Here is a 22,971-nt window from a genome sequence, read left to right on the forward strand (position 1 = left end):
TTAGATGAACGAAGTATCAACTGACCCTGGTTTTCACGCACATTGGCGGGCCCTGGAGTGCCTATCAAGGGCACTAGCGCATATCCCAGGGTGATCATCACCACGTGCACCTCACACCTCAGCACAGTGGAATGTGTAACCCGCCCACTGTCTCATTCAACTACATTTGTTCCTTTAATTCATAGCCTAACAAAACGCAGCAGCAAGGGAGAACCCACAAATTACTGTTTAATTTTTAATTAATTTGAACAAACCATACATTATCTGTTACACCTATTTAATGGACACTTTTGAATATCACTGTTCAACATATGCATGTGGCCATGTCCTCCGACAAATAGAACATTTATAAATTCTCTAGCCATCATTATGCACAAAAATTTTGGGTTCAAACACTCAGGTCACAACCATTACGCACCTCCTATCTTGTACGTATAACTTATGAATAAAATATGGGAATAAAGGGATGAAATTGCATTTTAGGTCCCTGAAATTCACTTGATAAGTGCCAAATGCAATTAGCAGATCCTTCATGCTTGGGCCAGAAAAAATAAAACAAGCAGCCTAACTTTAATGGTTAAGCTTCTGTAAGTGCCAAAATGAGGCAGAAAATCACATCATTGTGCAAACATTAAGAAAGAAACAGGGTACTACAAGAGACTGTATGGCCAGATTTTCAGTACAAAAATAAATTATTTCAAATTGCTTTAACTAGCGTTTTTAACATGCTGACTCTTACCCAGTTTAGCAGATTAGAAAAAAAAAAAATGCAATGCAGTAGTAGCACAAAATAGATGTGTCAACAAAAAACACTTGAGGTGGTGTGTATATAGGAGAGAGAATCAATGCTCTAAGTTATGTCACCTTTTGCAGCCTCTACTCTCTCTCTCTTGCTTTATGAATTGATGAAATCTATTAGTGGTGCAAACAAAGAGTCTGCAAACAAAACAAAGCAAAAAGGAAACACAAATAAATTGAATATTCAGCACCCAAATATTAGAATCTCAGTTCCTAGTTAAATTTATAGAGTGAACCTTTCAGTCTGAAGTTCCCTGAGGATGTAAGACCAGCTCCCCAATTTCTTCACCCTCAAATCCCCACTCATTTACTTGTGTATTAAAAGAATTAACAAACTGGGCATTACTGGTTACTGTTTCTGGAAAAACCCTAAAAATTTGTAATTAGGTTTCTGAAAAATCCTCCAACCATTTTAGGGTACCTTGAATTTCTGAATACTCCTAGAGCAATTCTTGTTTCTTTAACCTCAAATCCATAGCCCTTTTCCTGATCAACCAAGGCAAAAAGAATCAAATTGCATAATTCAATATAGATTACTAAATTTTATATTTAAAATAAAAAACATAATAAAAGAAATGCAAAAGGAGCATACCCTTGAAAAGGACGGCAGCAAGCATCTTATCCATTTCTCACTTTGCAGACCTTCACCAAACATCAGGAGTGGTGCATGGCATATTCCCAAAACCAAAAGCACTCCTTTTTTTGGTTTTTTTTTTTTTTTGCCATGCTTGGGGATTACAAAAGACATATCTTTAATTTGGATAAAATTTAATATATTTAAAATTTTGGATAAAATTTAATGTATTTTAATACTACATATTTTATTTAAATTTATACAAGTTCAAATTAGAATTTTAAAATTCAAACTCCTAAATTTACGAGGCAGAGTATAATAATTAAAATTTTTAAATTCAAAAAATAATTAAGCATAAAAATATAACAGAAAATTTCGTATTCAATGCATACCTTCAATGCGTACCTTAAAAGCTGTTCTAAACATTATGTAAGATCATTCAAATTCAATCAAAGTATGTTGTAACATCTCATTTCTTATTTTAAAAGTATGCAATGACGAAGAAGATTATAGTTATATTAATTTTAAAATTTTAAAAAATAACATCACTTGTTTATAAATTATTTTGTTTATAATTTCATATTTTCTTCAATAGATATATTTGATATGTTTAACTCATATTTAGGCCTATTTGGCTTGTTTGATTATGTCATTTTGTTAAATTTCTTTAGATGGACTTATTTTTTGCCTTTATACTTGATCATACTATGAGTATCTTTAGATATGTCAATTTATTCTTTTATCCATAGTCAGTCAACTAGTTGGTGGGCTTATTTGATTTTTTTTTTCCTTTTTTCTCTTTATCTATTCTCTACGGGTCTATTTAGATTAAGGATTTTGCTTAGAAAAAAAAAAAGAAAAAAAATAAGAAATTGAGAAAAACTAAATATTTACGACATATAAAATCAAAATTTTGTTAAAAAATTTGTTATAATTTTTATTTTCTTTCTCAGTTTCCTTGATAAACAAATTTGAAAAAATGAAAATTTTCGATATTTTCCTTTCTTTTCTCTAATATTTTTGAAGTTCTAAACGAATTCTAAGAGGAATAATATTTTTTGCATTATTATTACATATTATTTTATGTGTTTGTCAGGTTATAATAGTGAATTATGTTGTACTTCTAATAAAATGGAAAGATATTAGAAGAAAGAGTTTTGGTATATATGGGTGACCCATTTTTTTATTAAAAAAAAGGAAAAATATCCTCAAAAACGTATTATTTAAAGATTACTTTTTTTGCAGTTATTCTATTTAAAACATGGTAAGATATTAAAATATATGTAAAATAGACTTTTTTACTGACTGATTTAGAACCAAATCAATGCAAATCCTATTTATTAAATCTTCATCAATTAATTAATTACTTGAAACTTGACTCATTGACTTGTTCTATCACTTGGGAGAACAAAAAGAAAAAGTGATGACACCTTTTATTTATTCTATTCACTCCTTTTAAATAAAAAAGAGGCACCTTCCTAGCTACTTGCTGGGTGACTGGTGAGCCCAGCGGATGCTTTATTAGGCATGACAAGGCTGACCATTAGCACTCATGGATCATCATATATGTATATATAAGTAAGTGTGGGGCTGACCTGTTTGCTTTAGTTTCTTCTTTCTTATCTCAATTATCAAACACACTACTGTTGTCATCCCCTATGGCTATAAATAAACGAACGCCCAGCAGCATCAGTGCCCATAGCAGCAGCGGCTGGGGTAATACTCTTTAACAAAGAGAGAAGTTAAACACATACAATTAAACACATACAGCTCAGCAACTATACAGAGATATGGCGGTTGGTCAGCAGGCAGCAGCAGAAGCAGCTAAGTCCTCTCTGAGTATCTTCTGTGTTACCCTCCTGCTAATTTCCACCCAGCTGCTGATTCAATCCCCCACAGTGCTTGCAGCTCCACCAGCTTTAGTATCATCCCAGCAGTCAATAAGTAATACATATTAACTCTTCTTTTTGCCTACTCTTTATCTATATATCATTTTTTTCAATTTCAGAACATATGTATATACACATATACACACATATATAATACATACAATCATATATATATATATATATATATATATATATATATATGCATGTAACCTGCCTCCAATTTTCTTTCCTTCTTTCCTCCTCTCAAATGGGTTATAAACCAGGAGAGGACACGATATACCAGACAACTCTCTCATTATAAATGAAAGAACGATGAGATTGTGAAATTACCTCTTACTATCAAGAGCCTTGCTCTTGGGGCAAAGCAAATAGCCTATCTCAAATATTAATAGAGGGACTGAATGTGTATAAAATTGTTAATTATGTTATTAATTGTATTGCACAAAAGAAGAGAAGGTCGTGTTCGACAACATTAATAGTAGAAAGATGCATGGGGGGCTTAAGGACAATAAAGGTAGTCGCTCGGCACCTGATGGATGTGGAGCACTAGAAGCAGTAGGTCATGGAGATGCATACAATCGAGCACGTCTTGGAAATCCATCCACAAATGCTCCTGGAATTCGTCGAGGTCCTTGCCCACCGGGTAGCAAGCCCAGGCACCCTCGCATGCATCCTTAAGCTGAATGATATAAGATGCACAATTACATAGAGTCAATAATTATTTGGTTTATCTATCTTTCCTAATTTGTGAATCACTCTTAAAGTGATGTTACTCTCGGATTGCTTTAATGTTTAACTAGCTAGCTAGTAATTAGAAGATATAAATGTCTATGTTTGTATGTGTGTGCTTGATCATATAATACGTGAAGATGTAAAATTGATGCACCTTTTGTACGATGAGACGTTTTGTACTAATAAATTTCTATTTTCATCTTTCAAGGTTTTAACATTTAAGTCTCAAATATTACTAAATTTATTTTTGGAAGAAGCTTTTCGAGTAATAGGTCAGAAGAATACTTCATTTAAGTACCGCCAAACTCCATATAACAACACTAGAACATGAAATTACAATGATAATTTTGGTTGGAGTATCAGGTTTGAATCTTGAGATGAGTGGTCGATAGGATGTCGATCATTGTATAATTTAAGTTCAACGTAGATCTTAATTGGCCAAGAAAATTAAAGGTTGCCCAGAAAAATTGGGTGAAAAAATATTATAGAAGAATGCAAGCAAATACAAAAGACATGTACCAACATGCATGATCCTCGCAATTAGGAGTAAAGGAGTAACTAGGCTTTTAAGTTGACAATTACTATTAATTAATTTTTGGAGAAATAATTAAAATCAAACTTCTAGCTGCTTTGATAAAATTAAATATTAAATGTTAAATGTTGAATGCAGTTGTGAATCTTAAAACTGAATTCTAAATATAATTGGAACTTGCCTATGAATTTAAGGTAGTGTTTGGGAACATTAATTTCAAGATTTGAATTTAAATTTGTGGAGATTAGGTTGAAACACAATACAATTTAGATTAAAAGCAACGTAAATTCTTATTTTTCAGTCACTAGCAAATAATTAATCATTAATATATGGATTTGGAAAATAAAGAGAAGTGTGTTTTGGAATACTATGGAATTTATATTATCTAGGAGGAAAAATGTCCAAAATTACATCTCAATAAACAGCTTATTAAATCAGAAATAATTCAACACTACCCAAAAGGTTTACAAAATAAGGTTGATTTAATTATTGAATTTTAAACATTAAAATTTTTAAAACTCTATTTAAAGGCAAACTAAATGCAACTAAATAGCACCTAGGCCTACCAAAAGAAACCCATAGTTTCTCGATTGTAACAAGTTAAAGTTCCATAAAAGAGCATTTTCATGGGATAGAACCTCCTCGGGGATTATAAAGTTTTCATAAGGTTGATTTTGAGTCGACATCCAAGAAAGAATATCTTTTACTTCCATTATAAGTAACGTATTTGGATTTAAAGCTTTGCACGCTCTATGTTTGGAGGACTTGCGAATTCCTCCTACTTATTCTAAAACTTTCGAAGGTTCGCATTTTGGTATCCAAGTTAAGAAAGAAGGTCGTCATCGACAACATTATGCGCTTAAGGACAATGAAGGTACCTGCTCAGCATCTAATGGATGTGGAGCACTAGACACATTAGGTCCTGGAAAGTCATACAATGAAGGCCGAAAACGAGTTTGTTGCCCATCAAATAATGAACAGAGGCACCCTTAAGTTGAATGATATCAAATGCACGATTACATGGAGTCAATAATTATTTAGCTAATTTATCTTTCCTAATTTGTGAATCACTCTTAAAGTGCAATCACTGTCGCATTGCTTTAATTTTTAACTAGCTAGCTAGTAATTAGAAGATATAAATGTCTATTTGTTTGTGTGTGCCTGATCATATAATATGTGAACATGCAAAACTGATGCATGCTTGTATGATGAGATGTTTTTGTGTTAATAAATTCCTACTTTCATCTCCGAAGGTTTCAACATGTAAGTCCCAAACATTATTGATTTTTTTTTTTTAAGGAGCACTTCAAGTAACAAGTCAAAAGAATACTTCTTCTGAGTGTCACCAAAATACTCCACCTATGACAATTTTGGTTGGAGTCTCAGTTTTAAATCTTGAGATGAGGTGAGAGGTTGATATAGTTGTTACTGTTGTTTAGTTCAAGTTCAATGTAATTTTTTTTAGGCCAAGAAAATCAAAAGTTATGAAAAATTTTGGGAGAAAAAAGTTATAGAAGAAGGCAAGCAAATAAAGAAGACAATGCTCCAACAATATGCATGACCATCATAATTAGGAGTAAAGGAATTAACTAAGCTTCTAAGTTGATAATTATTATTAATTTTTTGGAGAACTAATTACAATTAAACTTGTTGCCGTCTAAGGAGAAATTTAATAAAATTAAGTGTTAAATGTTGAATGTAATTCTAAATTTGTAAACCGAATTTCAAATATAATTGGAACTTGCCTATGAATTTAAGGGAGTGTTCGGTAGCATTGATTTTAGGACTTTGAATTTAAATTTTTTTAGATTGGGTAGAAGTTCAATGCAATTTTATATTAAAATTTGCCCAAATTTGCACAAATCTAAATCTAAACCCTAAATTTCATGCTCTCAAAAGTAGTGTTAATGTTATTTTCAATTGCTAGCAACAAATCAATCATTAATATATATGGATCTGGAAAATAGAGAGAAGTGTGTCATGAAGTATTGTGGAATTCATATTATTTAGGAGAAAAAATGTCCAAAATTTTCTCTTAACAATTATAACATCAAGTCAGAAGTAATGCAACACTTACTAATTAAAAGGTTTACAAAACCAGGTTGATTTAATTAATTGAATTTTAAACTTCAAGAATTTGAACTCTTTTTAAAGGCGACTAAAGAGCGCATAAATACATGCATAAACCCTAATTAAAAAACAACCTTAAGCCCCAATAGCCCATAAAAACATGCAGTCACAAGCAAATAAAAAAAACATGTTGTCACAATCAAACGGAGATCACAAGAATAGGATGAGAGACTATGTTGATGTGGTCAAGTAGTCGCCACTAACATATTTACCTATGTACAGTTAATTAGATCAATCACCTACTTATTGATCGATTAGCCTCTAAGTGCAAATTTAAATTAATTCTAGAAATCAATAATCCCCACTACACAATTACGTAGGGTTAGGTTTAAGAGTATGATCATATAATAAAATGCTATGAATACCCTCTACATCTCCACTTCACGAATAATACTTAACTTGCTAATCATTATCTTTGAACTTAAATAATTATGATTTTTCTACCAACTCTTCCTACGATATTTAATTTTAAGCCTTCATATTATTGAATAGTGACATGAATGATTATGCTTTGTGTTTCCGAATTTTATTATAATTATCATATCTAGCCTTAATATTAAATAGTTTTGTAACTGTGGAGATTATTTCACTACACAAAGCTTAATATTAAGGACGAAATCTCACCACAATTTCATCAATAGGTAATCAAACACTAAATACCTTTAAACAAAATTAATACAAAAGGCAACGGTAAATGAAGAATTGAAATATGTAGCATAATCATAGAAGTGACTCCAAGATTACTAGATAATTTTTCAAATTTGTACAAAAAATTAGAAAACATCATTTTATATATAATGTTTCTTCTCAATTTTCTACAAAAACAATTATTTCCATACAGCTGAGAGTAGTAAGAGACAGCGTAAGAAGAAAGCTTTTCAGAAAAAAAGAAAAAGAAAACAACCAGATGAAATTATTAGAGGCAGCTGTAGCAAAGATGGTAAAAGAAATGATGGGCACCATGCATATCTCGAAAGACGCTCATCATCTGCAAGAACCAAAAGATATCAAAGAAGACGAAAATAGTGGAAGCAATAATTTTGAAGACCAGAGCCCGACAGACGAAGATAGTTTGAAGACCAGAACCCCACAGCCCAGAAGCAATAATTTACAACTGTTAGCCACTTAGCGCAGCTTGTAATTTGTGTCGGTCATATCAGTCGAAAGCATTGTGAGATAGGGCTTGGTAAGGAGATCCACTTCAGTGGCACCGATGCAGAATCAGTACCAATTAACCAGGATCTCATTTTTTATATTTTTAGTGACTTCATCGATCACTAAAGTAAAAAATCAAAATCAAAATAGAATCTTGATTAAAAAAGAAAAAAAAAAATCTTTTCAATGATTAATATAAATAAAACGCAATTGGAAATGTCAATGGAAAGCAGCAGCAGAACCCACCATGCACCTTCCTTCTTTATCTTTTTCTCTTCTTTCTAATAGCTAATAAAATGCATGCACGTGTTGCATGCATGCAAACAAAAATGGTGGGTGAAGGGCATGATCTTGCGGGCAGCGATGTTGAGAATAATATTATATACAAACTAATTCTCACCAATAAATCAATGCAGTAATGCAAATAACAAATAAAAATAAGATACAAGAAATTTAACGTGATTTTCTTAAATATTGAGATACGTCCACGGGGTACGGCGGTTCAAATCCACTATCACCAAATATTGTACAAAGTGGATACAAAAGCATAAGTCTTACAAATACATAAGAGTATAAACAAATGTAGTAAGATGGAAATGTCTCACCAAATATTTTGAACAAAGTTCCAAAGAACCAACCAAAATGAGCACAATCAGAAAATATCAAAATGTTGATAATACACAACCAGAACAGCAGCAGGAATGGCCGCAACTTGCTGGAGAAAAAAAAAAAGTCGCAGCTGCTACAGAAAGAAGACAAGCAACCCTGAAGACGTGAGGACCAGCAGTGTGTAAAAACAGAACGGAGAGGCAGTTTGTAAGAACCCGAACTGTGATAATTGGATTTAAATATTAAGAAAGGGGCAAAATTGGAATTTACCAGGCTTCGTCGACGAAGTGTGTGCTTTTCTCTTTGACGAAACTCAGAGCCTTGTCGACGAGAAAAAGCTGAGAGGTCTGGGAATTTGGAAATATCAGACTTCATCGACGAGGCCACCGATTCGTCGACGAAATTAGTGAAAGATTCATCGACGAAAGTTCCATTTCGTCGACAAAATCCGGCCGGGTCAAGGGCTATAAAACGAAATTATCTTTCTTCTTCATCAAGTTTCTTAAATATCTCTCTCTCTCTCTCTCTCTCTCTCTCTCTCTCTCTCTCTCTCTTTTCTCTCTCTCTCTCTCTCTCTCTCTCTCTAAACTCTCTCTACTCTCTCCTTCTCTCTAGAATTCTTGGCCAATCATTGACGGAATCGGAAATCAGAGTTTACCACGAGGATTGTGAAAGGATTCTCCACAACTTCTACGGATCAGAATCTCGTTTAAAAGGTTTTCGGGTTTTGGCGAAAAATCGAGGTAAGGCTTAGTTTTCATTTCTGATCTGGTAGTTTTGTAGAGGATGATCTTGTGAGTATATTCTGTACTGTGATTTGTAGGTTTTGGAACTCGGTTTGCTGTTTAGGAGCCTTGGAGTTTGGGATTTGTTATATGGGGTTAAGGTAAGGGGAAACTGTGTTATATTAGTTCTTTTTGAAATCAGACTCGGTGGAACTGTGGTCCACGGTCCTGTGTGTGTTTTGGCTACTCATTTGGGGGGATCTAATGGGGAAAACTATGGGTTTTTCATTGTTGCAGTTTTGGGAAAAAGGGGGCGATGGGCTGAATCTCGGGTTTTGTTGAAAATCGAGTATATGTGTGATTTATACTGTGATATTGGGATGGTCGTGCCTTGACCTTGTTTAAACTATATTTGTTTGGAAAACCATGATTTAGATTACCAAATGAGTGTGGTTTGTTTGGTTATATGAGCATGCATGTATGTGTGATATGCGCAAAGGTTGATAGGAGCGCGGTTCCAAAATTGCTGATAGGATCGCGATTCCAAAATGATCCAGGTACTCAGAGTGGTCGACTCTATATCCGAGGGCGTGTGTATTGCCAGCCATGTAGGCAAGAGTGGCCGACTTTATATCCGAGGGCGTGAGCCTATTCCGGAAGATCAGACCGAAGGGTGTGGATCCACCAGTTAGCGTCGGTACGATGCCATGCGAGTTGAGGACTAGCCATGTGCTGATGGCGCCGTGCTTCGCGGGTTGGCTATGGGCCTACACTGGAATGCCGAACCGGCTTCGGACCGATGAGTGTGATGACACTGTGTTTTCTGATTATGCGTGTGTATTGTAATGGGATTGCGTATAAATGGCCGCTGTATATGTGTGTGTATGCATTGTGTGAATTAGTACTGGATTGCATTGAACTGCGTGTATGTTGTATCATAATAACACTCAAATGCCACACACCGATATAGTGTTCTTCTTTACTGAGAGGTGTCTCACCCCTGCTGTACGTACATTTTTATAGGTCGTTCGAGTAACTGGAACTAGAGTCCTGGTGTAAGGAGCGTAGTGGCCGGTGTACTGCGTTAACACTTGGGTAAGTGCTAGGACTGTAGTTTGTTGGGTTGCTATTTTGATTTGTATTTGGGTACCTAGTTTGTACGTTTTGTTAGAGTCATGTTCTGCTTTTATATAGACTCTGGTATGATATTGCATATGTTGATATAGTAAGACTTTTTTCGCTGCGTATATGATTATGATTGGATGTGTTTAGGGTTCTTGGGAACCCCACGGGGTCGAACCCTCACCCACTGTACTCTATCGGTGATGATTTGTATAATACAGGGACAGGTTAGTTTACATTATCACCCTTGGGTCCCATTTCGAGGTTTGGGGCATGACACAGTTGCTGTGGGTGTGGCGCTGTAGACGTGCAGTGCAGACGTGAAGAAAAAATGGAGCAACAAAATGGCAGAATAAAATTGAATGCGCTGGCTACTACGCATTAGGGCTTTGAAAAATTACAAGATTTGCTATTACCCAAGCTTCCTAGAAAAGCCAACTCAATAATAAAAGAACACCTTTCAAAAGGCATGGGCCCCACAAGGAGGGAAACGGTAACAACCCGAATAAAAATGGTATTTAAATAATAAAAGAAAGGAGAAATGGCATCCAGAAACAGAAGAGAGTAGTCGACTTCGTCTACAAATACAAGGGATTCGTCAATGAAGGCTTAAGGAAATTCGTCGACGAAGACTAAATTTCGACGACGAAGGACTGCATTTCATTGACGAAATTAATGAGAATTCGTCAACGAAGGACGAGCTCGTCGACGAAATCTCCTGTTCTATAAATATGAAAATCCAAAATTTTATGCTTCTTTAAGAAGCTAACTTTCCCTCTCTCTCTCTCTCTCTCTCTCTCTCTCTCTCTCTCTCTCTCTCTCTCTCCTCTTCGGTTTTCTCTCTCTTTCTCTCTTCAATTTTGTCTCCGCCAGTCGCCGGATCGAAGATTTGAGGCTACGACGATGCTCCTGGCGAAGTTCTCTACAAGTTCGCCAGAGCAGATCGTCAGGGAAATGAAGTTGGAAATCATCCCTAAGTTGAGGTAAGGCTTTTTAAGCCATATTTGGAGTTTTGACAGTTGAGAAAAGTGTTCTATGCATAGAAATACTGAAATTTAATACTGGGGGTTTTCATTTTCAGGGTGTTGAGTTAGGAACCTTGCCGGTATGGGGAAGATTTTCTTAGGGGCTTTTTAGGAATCAGGTAAGGGGATAAACTAAGCTAGTTCTTTTTGAGAAAATGCATGTATAAATATATATGTAGCATCTAGTTTCAAGAAAATAAATATATTTATATATATATGAATTATGTTTGGAAAATACTGTTTAAATAATGATATGATGAATACGTGGAAAATTTGTTCAGTGTGGCATGAGTATAAAAATATTATGAAATATTGTTTTCTGAGAATGTGGATGGTATGGATTTTTATGATGGAAAACCGGCGTTTGGGCCAAGAGATATATATATATATATATATATATATATGTGTGGATATGTTTGTTGACGTACGAGCCGTGCTATATGGATGTGATTTGCCAGCGTACGGGCTGTGCTATGTGATTTGCCGGCATACGGGTCGAGCTATGTGATTTGCCAGCGTACAGGTTATGCTATGTGATTTTCTAGAGTACTGGCCAAGCTATGATAAAATGTGTAATACTAGCATACGAGCCGATGATTTTCATGATACACGTATATATGTGAAATGATATGATTGATGTGAAAATAAATGATATGAGATATCTATGTATCACAGTTTTAGTATACGTTATATGATATCAGAACCTTGTTGGCTTGGTCTAGGTTAGCACTTGCACAGTACCGTTGCTCTGTGTCCATGGGCTTCGTGATCATGATATCTGTGTTAACGCCGCTGTACGGAGTTGTGTAAGATTGAATGGTCAATGTGGTTATTTTCAAGAAGTGTGCTATTATCGCCCCTAGTGTACGAACCAGTCTGGGTAGACCCATCGGACCTATAGACTAGACTATTGACTTGGCAGTGGTCGGCCAACCATTGTCAGGTCCTGCCTTCGGGCCACACAACCCAATCATGTGGGGGTAATACATGACAACAGCCAGCTAACCTACCAGGGATGTTTTTAGGTTATTATTATGATATGAGATGAGATATGTTTATGAAATGCAGTATGTTCTGCCATGTTTTGATATACTTATGTTTTCCCAGATTTGATAAATAGTATTGAATATGTTATGTATGTTATATGTATAACACGGATTACTTATGTTGTCACACACTAGTATTAGTTTATTTCCCTTACTAAGAGGTGTTTCACCCCTAAATTTCATAAACTTTTCAGGAGCCCTAGATAGGAGAGTGGGAAAAGCCTTGCTGATCTAGAACAGTTGTTTGCCCTCTTTGGAAGGATAAGTTTTGGTAGGGACAGTTAGGTTTTGTGGGGATTGTCTATAGATTTCATTTTTGGGATGTATATACTAAGAGATAGTGATTGTAGTAACTCTAGTATGTTTTAATGCATGTTATGATGAGATATATGTGATTGTATGCTTTCTGCTGCGTAGGCTTCTGCTATACATACATTCTGATGCATCCCTGGTACCCACGGGTCCAAGTGGATGGTGACCTGCTGAGCTAATATATGAGATGTGTGGTATTGATTTTATGATGATGTTAATATGAAATATATATATATATATATATATATATATGTGTGTGTGTGTGTGAAAAATGAGCAGGTCGTTACAGAAACCCAACAAATCTCTCCCTCTTGACTTATGGGGACAACTCCACCAATCAGGCCAAAACTCTACACTTAACATGTAAGAACCCGAACCGTGATATAAGGAATTAATTAATTAAGATAAGGGTTATAAATAGATATTTTCATGACTTCTCAGTTAAGAAAACTCATATTCTTTCTCCATCTCTCTAGAAACTCGACCTACTCTCTATCTCTCCAGAATTCTTCGTCGTATGTAGCGGGAATCATAGATCCGACGTTACCACGAGGATCAGGGAAGGATTCTCTACAAGTTCTACGGATTGGATTTTCGTTTCTGGCATTCTCGGATTTTGGCCCAAAATAGAGGTAAGTCTCGGTTTTCAGCTCTGATTTAGTAATCTTGTAGGTAACAAAGTTGTGAGCAAGTTTTGTATTGTGGGTTGTAGGTTTTGGAACTCGGTTCGTAGTTTAGGAGCCTTGGAGTTCGAGATTTGTCATTTGGGAAAAGGTAAGGGGATTCAGTTTATGTTAAATATTTTTGAAATCGAACTAGGTAGAACTGTGGTTCACAGTCCTGTGTGTGTTTGGTTACTCATTTGGAGAAATCCAACGAGTGAACTGTGGGTTTTTCATGTAACAGTTTTTGAGAAAAAGGGGGTATTGGGCTACAATCCCTAGTTTTGTTGGAAAACCTTTGGTATACGAACCATACGGTGTTATGTATTGTGTTACGGATGGCCGTGCCTTGACTTTATTAAACTGTATATGCTTGGAAAATCATGATTTATAGATTACCAAATGGGTGTGGTTTGTTTGGTTATATGAGCATGCATGGTTGTGTTTTGATGAAATGCAATAGGAATTGGGTTTCAAGTTGTTCCAAGTTCTGAAAGAGTGTTTGGTTCTATATCTGAGGGCGTGTGTTTATCGTCTGTCATGTTTGGCAAGAGTGTCTAACTCTATATCCAAGGGCTTGAGCCTTACCGGTTGATCACTGAAGGGTGTGGATCCACCAGTTTGTACTGGTACGATGCCATAGGAATTTGAGATTCGCCATGTGCTGGGGATGCTGTATTGCGGGTTGGCTATCGCGGGCCTACTTCGGGCCTGAGGGTGTGATGACACCGGGTAACTTTATCATGTGTGTGTACGTGTATGCACTATTTTGTAAAAGTGCTGGAGCTACATTTTACTGTGTATATTTGGATATCATGATAATAATCAAATGCTATACATCGATATAACATGTATCTACCTTACTAAGAGGTGCCTCACCCCTGCTGTACGTACATATTTTTCAGGTCCTTCAGATAATCGGAGCTAGCTACCTGGTGTAGGAGTGCAGTGTTGGTGTACTGCAGGAAGCACCTGGATAAGTCCTAAGCTTATGCTGGGTGGTCTATTAGGGGTTTTGACTGCCACCTGGATTTGTGTTGTATTTTGTGGAGTTAGACTCCTTTGTATAAACTCTGGTATGGTACTGTACATGTATAAAAAGACTTATCTTCCCTATCGACTAACTCCGCGAAGTCCTAGATCCGCAGCACCACTACCTGCTTGAATATACTCCGCCTCATGCCTCTCTCAAACTGCCTTGCCTTCTTCACCTCATCAGGAACAATGTATGGGGCGAAACGAGAGAGCTCGATAAAACGTGTTGCATACTGCTAGACGGATAGTTGTCCCTGCTTCAGATTCAGGAACCCTTCTACCTTAGCCTCCCTCACAGTAGTTGGAAAATATCTGTCAAAGAATAAATCTTTAAATCGGTCCTATGTCATATCTATCGGATTCACCCTCTGCTGCTCGAATAGTTTCACTGCAGTCCACCACCTCTCAGCCTCTCCTATCAATCTATAGGTGGCAAAGAGGACCCTCTGTTCCTCAGTACACTGCAGTATAGTTAATATTTTCTCAGTCCCCTGCATCCAGTTCTCAGCGGCTACAAGATCAACTCTGCCTGAGAACGCTGGAGGATTCATCTTCGTGAACTTCTCTATGATGCACCCTTGGCCTGCAGATGGACCACTCTGCTCCCTCTAACTCCTAGCGATCTCAGCCATAACCTGCTGAGCCACGCAACGTAATACCGCGTCAGAGTCGGTCCCAGCTGCACCTGATGGTCCTGCTCCATCATTGCCCCTCGCATGGGCACTATTTCCTTTTGGATCCATCCCGAAAAATAGCTGTTGCAATTCAGTAATCCTATCCTCATAATTTACCCACCTATCCTCACCACTTATCTCAACATTTCTAACTCATTTCTAATCCCCAGTCCTACATTTTAGGAACACGACCCGACAATAACTTACTATGGTTTTCTAAAATCGTCACCCCAGGAAAAACACAGAAACTACCACGGAAGTCCTGCCTTTAGTCTGTAGGACAAAACCAATAATCATTTCCTAAACTCTGGTATTATTTTCACTGCACTCTAAAGTCTATAGAACCTAGTAACCTAGACTCTGATGCCAAGCTGTCACGACTTGCTCATTTTACACATATATATTTTTTTTAAATAATAAAATCAACATCAAATCATAAAATCAATACCACACATCTCACAATCCAGCTCAGCAGGTCACCATCCATCTGGACCTATTGGTACCAGGAATCTAACAGAACATACAGCAGAAGCCTACGCAGTAGAAAGTATATAATCATATACATTTCATCATAATGTGCAATACAACATACTAGAGTACTACAATCACTATCTCTCAGTATATACATTCCAAAAATGGAATATAGGGACAATTTCCACAGAACTTAAATGTCCCTACCAAAAACTTACCCTTCCAAAAAGCGCTAATACACTGCTCTAGATTAGTAGGGCTTTTCCCGCTCTCCTATCTGAGGCTTCTGAAAAGTTTATGAAATTTAGGGGTGAGACACCTCTCAGTAAAAGAAATAAACTAATATCAGTGTGTGGCAACATGAGTAATCCATGTTCTACATGTATCATATATAACATATTTAGTACTGTTTATCAAATCCATATGTATATCAAAACATGGCAAAACATATTGCATTTCATAAACATATCTCATCTCATATCATAATAATAACATAAAACAATCCAAGTAGGTTAGCTGGCTGTTGTCATCTATTACCCTCACATGACTGGGTTGTGTGGCCCGAAGGCGGGACCTGACAATGGTTGGTCGACCACTGCCAAGTCAAACAGTAGTTTGTAGGTTCGATGGGTCTACCCAGACAACTCCGTACACCAGGGGCGATAACAGCACACTTCTTGAAAATAACCACATCGACCATCCAATCTCACACCACTCCGTACAGCGGCGTTAACACAAATTTCATGATCACGAAGACCATGGACACATAGCAACGGTACCGTGCAAGTGCTAGCCTAGACCAAGCCAACCAGGTTCTGATATCATATAATATATACTGAAAATGTTATAGACACCCTATTTTTGTCCTAACCAAATAGAACAAGGGGTTCCCTTTTATTATTTTATTATTTTTATTTTTATTATTACTATTATTAGTATTTTTATTATCGTTATTATTACTTTCTTATAATTATTTTTATTATTTATTATTATTATTATTATCAATTTATTATAATTATTCTGGATTATTATTATTATTATTATTATCTTATTTTGGCTATTATTATTTTTATTATTTTTAGTAATGTTATCATTATTATTATTATTTATTACTTTTAATATTAGTATTATTACTTTATTTTTTTAATATTATTATTATTATTATTATTTTACCGATAGTATCTTTATTTTTATTTTTACTATAATTATTTATTATTATTTACTATTAGTAGTTGTAGTATTATTATTATTATTTCTATGTTTATTATTACCATAAGAGTAAAAGCAGAAAAAGAAAAGAAAAATAAAAATAAAATCAAAAAGGAAGGATTTTTAGGGTTCTTAAAATTTTTTTTTATATAATGGTGATACACACGGCACAAACACAAGGGGGGCGGACGGAGCACAGCTAAAGAAATAATAAAAAAAAGTGCTGTTTTTCTTCTTCTTCTTCTTCTTCTTCCCGAGCAGTTCTCTCCACCGACCCATAGCCGCTACAACTCCCATCTATCTCCATCTCTCTGCAATCCCTCAGCCCTCTCCGCTGCTCCCAAACCCGATCACCCCAGACACGAGCAGCCCCCATTGTTGCCCCTCTCGCTGCACAGTCACGCTCCGCCATCACCATCTCCTCCTTCGTTGCCGCTGCCCAACTCCAGCCGCAGGACGCCCACCGCCGCACACAGTAGCTGCGTCGTCGTTCTCCATACGTCTCTCTGCAGATCTTGTCTCACCAGCACAACAGAACGGCCACGCACAGCAACCATCGTAGCCCCCGGCCGTCTGCTCCACCAGCAGATCCCCTGCTCCAACCAAGATACCAACACTGGCAGCCTCAGCAACTCCCCAGCAGCTCCAGCCCACCGAGCAACCTCCCACACCACCAGCTTCATTCCGAGGCACAACCCAGCCACCCTACAGCAGAGCACAGCCATGACAGCTCCTCTGCTCCACCCCCCCCCCCCCCCCCCCCTCTCTCTGTAAGTCCCTCTGCTGTATATCTACACACCCACACACACATACATACACAGCACACACGCGCATGTGTATTTTATTTTATTTTATTTTATTTTTTTTCCTTTTGTTTATTTATTTAGCTATTTGTTTACTTATTTATTTTTCTGTTTTTTTTTCTTATTTTGATTTGTTTTAATATTTAAAGCTTAAGACTTCATTGTATAGGTACTTATATTAATATATTATTTGTCGTAGTATGTAGTTAATATTCACAGCTAGACTTTTTATTGTATATACGTTAAAATTTTAAATATTGTGTTTTAGGTTTCATTTTACTGCTGCGATATTTGTTTAGATTTTTTGTAGTAATTACTATAAATACTAATTGGTTTTCTCTTATTTTTGTATGTTTCCTTTTATTTGTTGGGGCTGGTTTCAATTTTTAAATTTTGAATTGTATATATGTTAAATAAGTAGTATTATGGTTAATTGAATATTATTGTTAAAGTTTTTGTTGTCATATATTTATTTAATAAATAGTATATTTGTATTTAGGGTTTTTCTTTTATTGTTATTGTATTTGATTTATAATTAGATATTCAAATTTAAATTGTGTCTATTATGTATTATCAAAGTAATGTTTTTATTGTCATCATATCATGTGTAGATATTATTTAGGTTTTTATGCATGTCTAGGTTTCTTTACATTATTTAGGGTTTTGGTTATTATTGCACTCATTTTATATGTAATATTTGTATATTTAGGGTTGTATATTAACTTTGGTGACCATACACATTGTAGAAGTAACTTATTTCCATTTTTATTATTTACTTACTCTGTTATTATTTTCCGTGCTTTAATTCTAAATTAGGTTTGTTTCCTTCATTAATTATTTCCATATTGTGTATGTTATTATCAATTGCATGTTAAGATTAAGGCAGGTATTGCGGTGTTTAGGTAGGCCTCTTATTACTAATATAATGATTGCTATAATTATTATATACTTACACATATGTATATTATTATTATCATACATATATTAGCGTACTTGTTATTTATTATAATCATACATACATATGTCCATATATATACTAAGGGAATATTATTATGATCATGTATTATTATTACTAGTATATAATCAATATACTGTAATTATTTATGTAGTATCATTGTGATATTTTTACATAGCGTTATATTATTGACACGATATTATTAATATAGGGTTACTATTATAGTGATTTGTTTTTATAATTGTTACTATTATGGTTATTTTTTTTATTTACTAATATTTAATATTCTTAGTATTTTTTTTGTCTTTCGGGTATAATTATATTTTGTATTATGTGTTACGATATCAATATTTATTTTATGTTATTATTTATTTTTGTTTTTTATCCCTATGATTTTAATGCTAGGGTATGAATTTTCGGACTTCACGTACCTTAAGTTCTGAGGGAATATATATGTATATATTACATTTATTTATTTATTTATTTTTCATGTGTATTTATAAATTCATAAAAGTAGTAATTTAAAGACTTTTTAAATTAACTTATGGATAATTCTAAATTGATTAGGTACCGTTTGTAAGAACGGGTGCATAGGGGATACTCGTACCTTCCTCTCGCGTAACCGAACTCCCGAGCCCAACTTTGGTAACGTAGGCCCATTCTACCCCTAACGGGGCAGTAATCATGTGTTCTAACCACACTAAAGGTTAGTAATAACTTCGACATTCCTTATTTTCTCTGAAAATTTAAAATTGATTTTTATTTTGTTGCCCGGGGCACACGCGCGCCGGGACGTCGCGACAACCGTGATACATAAAAATCTCATATCATTAATTATCAACCAATCATATCAATTTGTACATATACGTATATCATGAAAATCATCGGCCCGTATGTCGGTATTACACATTTTATCATAGCACAGCCCGTACGCTGGCAAATCACATAGCTCGGCCTGTACGCCAGCAAATCACATAGCACAGCTCGTACGCTGGCAAATCTCATCCACATAGCACGGCCCATACGCTGGCAAACATATCCACATAGCACGACATGCACGCCGGCAGACATATCCACATAACACGACCCGTATGCCGAAAAATCACATATATATATATATATATAAATATCTCGACCCGTACACCGATTTTTCCATCATAGAAATCCATATCATCTCCATTCCCAGAAAACAGTAATTCACAACATTTTTATACTCATGCCACACTGAACAAATTTTCCACGTATTCAACATATCATCATTTGCACAGTATTTTCCAAATATAAATCATATATATAAATATATTTATTTTTCTTGAAACCAGATGCTATATATATATACACATGCATTTTCTCAAAACAAAACAAATTTAGTTTATCCCCTTACTTGATTCCTGAAAAGCTCCTAAGAAAATTTTTCCCGTACCTACAGGGTTCTCAACTCAACACCCTGAAAATGAAAACTCGCAGAATTAAAATTCAGTATTTTTACGCGCATATCATTTTCTTCAACTGTCAAAAATCCGAATATTGAATATAAAGTCTTACCTCAACTTAGGGATGATTTCCAACTTCCCAATCAACACCCCTGAAAATGAAAACTTTTAGTATTAAACTTTAATATTTCAACGCGTATAACACTTTTCTTAACTATCACAACTTCAAATTTGACTTAAAAAGTCTTACCTCAACTTAGGGATGATTTCTAAATTATTTTCTCCAACGATTCGCTCCGGCAGATTTGTAGAGAACTTTGCCAGGAGCATCGTGGTGGCTTCGGTTTGTTGATTCGACGTAAAACTGGCCCAGAATCAAAGAGAGAGAGAGAGAGAGAGAGAGAGAGAGAGAGAGAGAGAGAGAGAGAGAGAGAGTGCACTGGCCCAGGAAAGGAATCTAATTCAAATTGGATTTGATGAATTTGAAATAAAGCTTCTTGGAGAAGCTTGCAATATATTTATATATATATATATTAATATCACAATTACTTTAATTAATTTATTTTATTTTATTATTTTATTATTATTATTTTTCTTTATTTATATGTTTTTTTTAATTTTAATTTTCCCGGTTACTACACAAATGAATTGTACTTTGACTATCATAATGAAGAACATACCTTTCTTGTTTCATACCCAACTCTTTCAAGAATCTCTTCAACCAAAGTAATTCTTTGTAAGTTTCCGTAATGGCAATAAACTCGGCTTCTGTAGTTAATAAAGCAATACACTTCTATAATTTAGATTTCCATGCCACAGCTCCCCCTACAAAAGTCATAAAATAACCCAAAGTGGATTTTCTAGAATCAACATCACCCGTCATGTCAGCATCCGTGAATCCATGGAGCATATATTTACCATTTCCAAAACACAAACACACCTTTGAAGCGCCTCTAAGGTATCATAGAATCCATTTTACCGTTAACCAATGCTCCTTTTCCCAGATTAGAGAGAAATCGACTAACAACTCCAACCGCGTGAGCTAAATTCGGTCTAGTGCAAACCATTGCATACATTAATGAACTAACAGCCGAATCATAAGGAATTTTCTTCATCTCTTCTTTGTCATTTTCACTTGTAGGACTTTGTTTTGTACGAAACTTGAAGTGACTAGCAAGTGGACAACCAACAAGTTTTGCTTGATCCATATATTGAACCTCTTAAGCACTTTTTCAACGTACCTTTTTTGAGACAACCAAATTTTCCCTTTTTCACGATCACGAAATATACTCATGCCAAGAATTTGCTTCGCCAGTCCCAAGTCTTTCATAGAAAAAGACTTGCTTAACCTCAACTTGTCAATCTTGGACGAGTCTTCTCCTACAACAAGCATATCATCAACATAGAGTAAGAGAATAATATAAGTACCATCTGAAAATTTTTTCACAAACACACAATCATCCGAAGAGGTTTTTGAGTAACCATGATCAATCATGAAAGAATCAAATTTCTTGTACCATCTCTGTGGTGCTTGCTTCAACCCATACAAAATTTTCTTTAATTTACACACTAAATTCTCTTCCCTTTTTGTTTGAAGCCTTCCGGTTATTCCTTGTAAATTTCATTTTCCAACTCACCATGTAAGAAAGCAGTTTTCACATTTAATTGCTCAACTTCTAAATTCAAGTATGTTGTCATGCCAAGAACAACCCGAATAGATGACATATTCACAACCGGTAAGAATATTTCGTCAAAGTCAATTCCCTTTTTCTGACCAAAGCCTTTCACCCCAAGCCTAGCCTTGTACCGAAGATTCCTTCCATCATTTTTCAACCTAAACACCAATTTGTTTTTCAAAGCTTTCTTTCCAAGAGGAAGTTTAACCAAATCATAAGTGTGATTGCCAACTATGGACTTCATTTCCTCTTGCATAACCTCCATCCATTCAACTTTATTTTCATGGTTCATGGCTTCTTGATAGCTTTCTGGCTCCCCTTGTTTTGTTAGAGTAACATAGTCACTTAATGGATATTTAGTTGAAGGTCTTGCCTCTCTTGAAGATCTTCTCAATGGAACTTGCTCTTGAACTTGTTGCTCTCCCTTATTTCATCTTCAACATCACAAATAATTTCATCATTTCCAACATTTTCAAGAGGTGGAAGAACATCTTCTATATTTTCATCATATGCTAAAGGTGGATAAGGTGACTCTAAGTCAACAAAATCATTCCCATTAGATTGTGGTTGCTCAACTGTGCCAAAATCTTCAATTGTTTGATCTTCAAAAAATACAACATCCCGACTTTTGACAATTTTCTTGTCAACCGGATCCCACAATCTATATCCAAATTCATCATGCCCATAACCAAGAAAAATACATTGCATTGTCTTGTCATCAAGTTTGGATCTTTCATATTTTGGAATGTGAACAAATGCACGACAACCAAACACTTTCAAATGATCATAAGTGACATCCTTACCTTTCCAAATTTTTTTCAGGAACTTCACGAAGTAAAGGAGTTAAAGGAGACAAATTAGTCAAGTCCACCGACGTCCTCATTGCTTCACCCCAAAATGATTTTGGTAACTTTGCATGAGAGAGCATACATCTCATTCTCTCTAGTATGGTGCGGTTCATCCTTTCGGGAATACCATTTTGTTGAGGGGTTTTCTTGACGGTATTTTGATGTCTAATGCCTTAACTGTAACAATATGCATCAAATGAGTCAATGTACTCTCCAACATTATTCGAGTGAACACATTTCACCTTCTTTCCGGTCTCCCTTTCAACTTTAACCTAAAAATACTTACACACATCTAAAACTTGATCTTTAGTTTTCAAAGTGTAAGCCCAAACTTTTCTTGAACAATCATCAATAAAAGTGACAAAATAAAGTGCACCACCATGAGATTTAACTTTCAAAGGACCATATACATCAGAATGTATCAAATCTAGAACATTAGATTTTTTAGTATCAAACTTTGTACGAAAAGGAGCTCTATGTTGCTTACCAGCCAAACAAATGAATACAAGCTTTAAGAGGAGTACCTTTCATCCCGGGTAGGAGCTTCTTTTTGAAT

General features: G+C 35.3%; 1 protein-coding gene across 4 annotated transcripts; it reads left to right on the forward strand.

Annotated features, from left to right (window-relative positions):
• Nucleotides 1-2,969: 2,969 nt before the first annotated feature.
• On the forward strand, nt 2,970-8,015 carry LOC131163659 (uncharacterized). 4 transcript variants are annotated; one of them, XM_058120309.1, is made up of 2 exons: nt 2,970-3,316; nt 3,710-4,194. In XM_058120309.1, the coding sequence occupies exons 1-2, from the start codon at nt 3,163-3,165 to the stop codon at nt 3,937-3,939; spliced, it is 384 nt and encodes a 127-aa protein (XP_057976292.1). In that variant the 5' UTR covers nt 2,970-3,162; the 3' UTR covers nt 3,940-4,194. The 4 variants fall into 4 exon arrangements, with proteins under 4 accessions (XP_057976292.1, XP_057976293.1, XP_057976295.1 ...); XM_058120310.1 differs by having other exon boundaries at nt 3,713-4,194; XM_058120312.1 differs by lacking the exon at nt 3,710-4,194 and adding an exon at nt 7,497-8,015 and having other exon boundaries at nt 2,979-3,316.
• Nucleotides 8,016-22,971: the final 14,956 nt, after the last annotated feature.

Source organism: Malania oleifera, chromosome 9, assembly GCF_029873635.1.
Source record: "Malania oleifera isolate guangnan ecotype guangnan chromosome 9, ASM2987363v1, whole genome shotgun sequence".
NCBI classification, from domain to species: Eukaryota; Viridiplantae; Streptophyta; class Magnoliopsida; order Santalales; family Ximeniaceae; genus Malania; species Malania oleifera.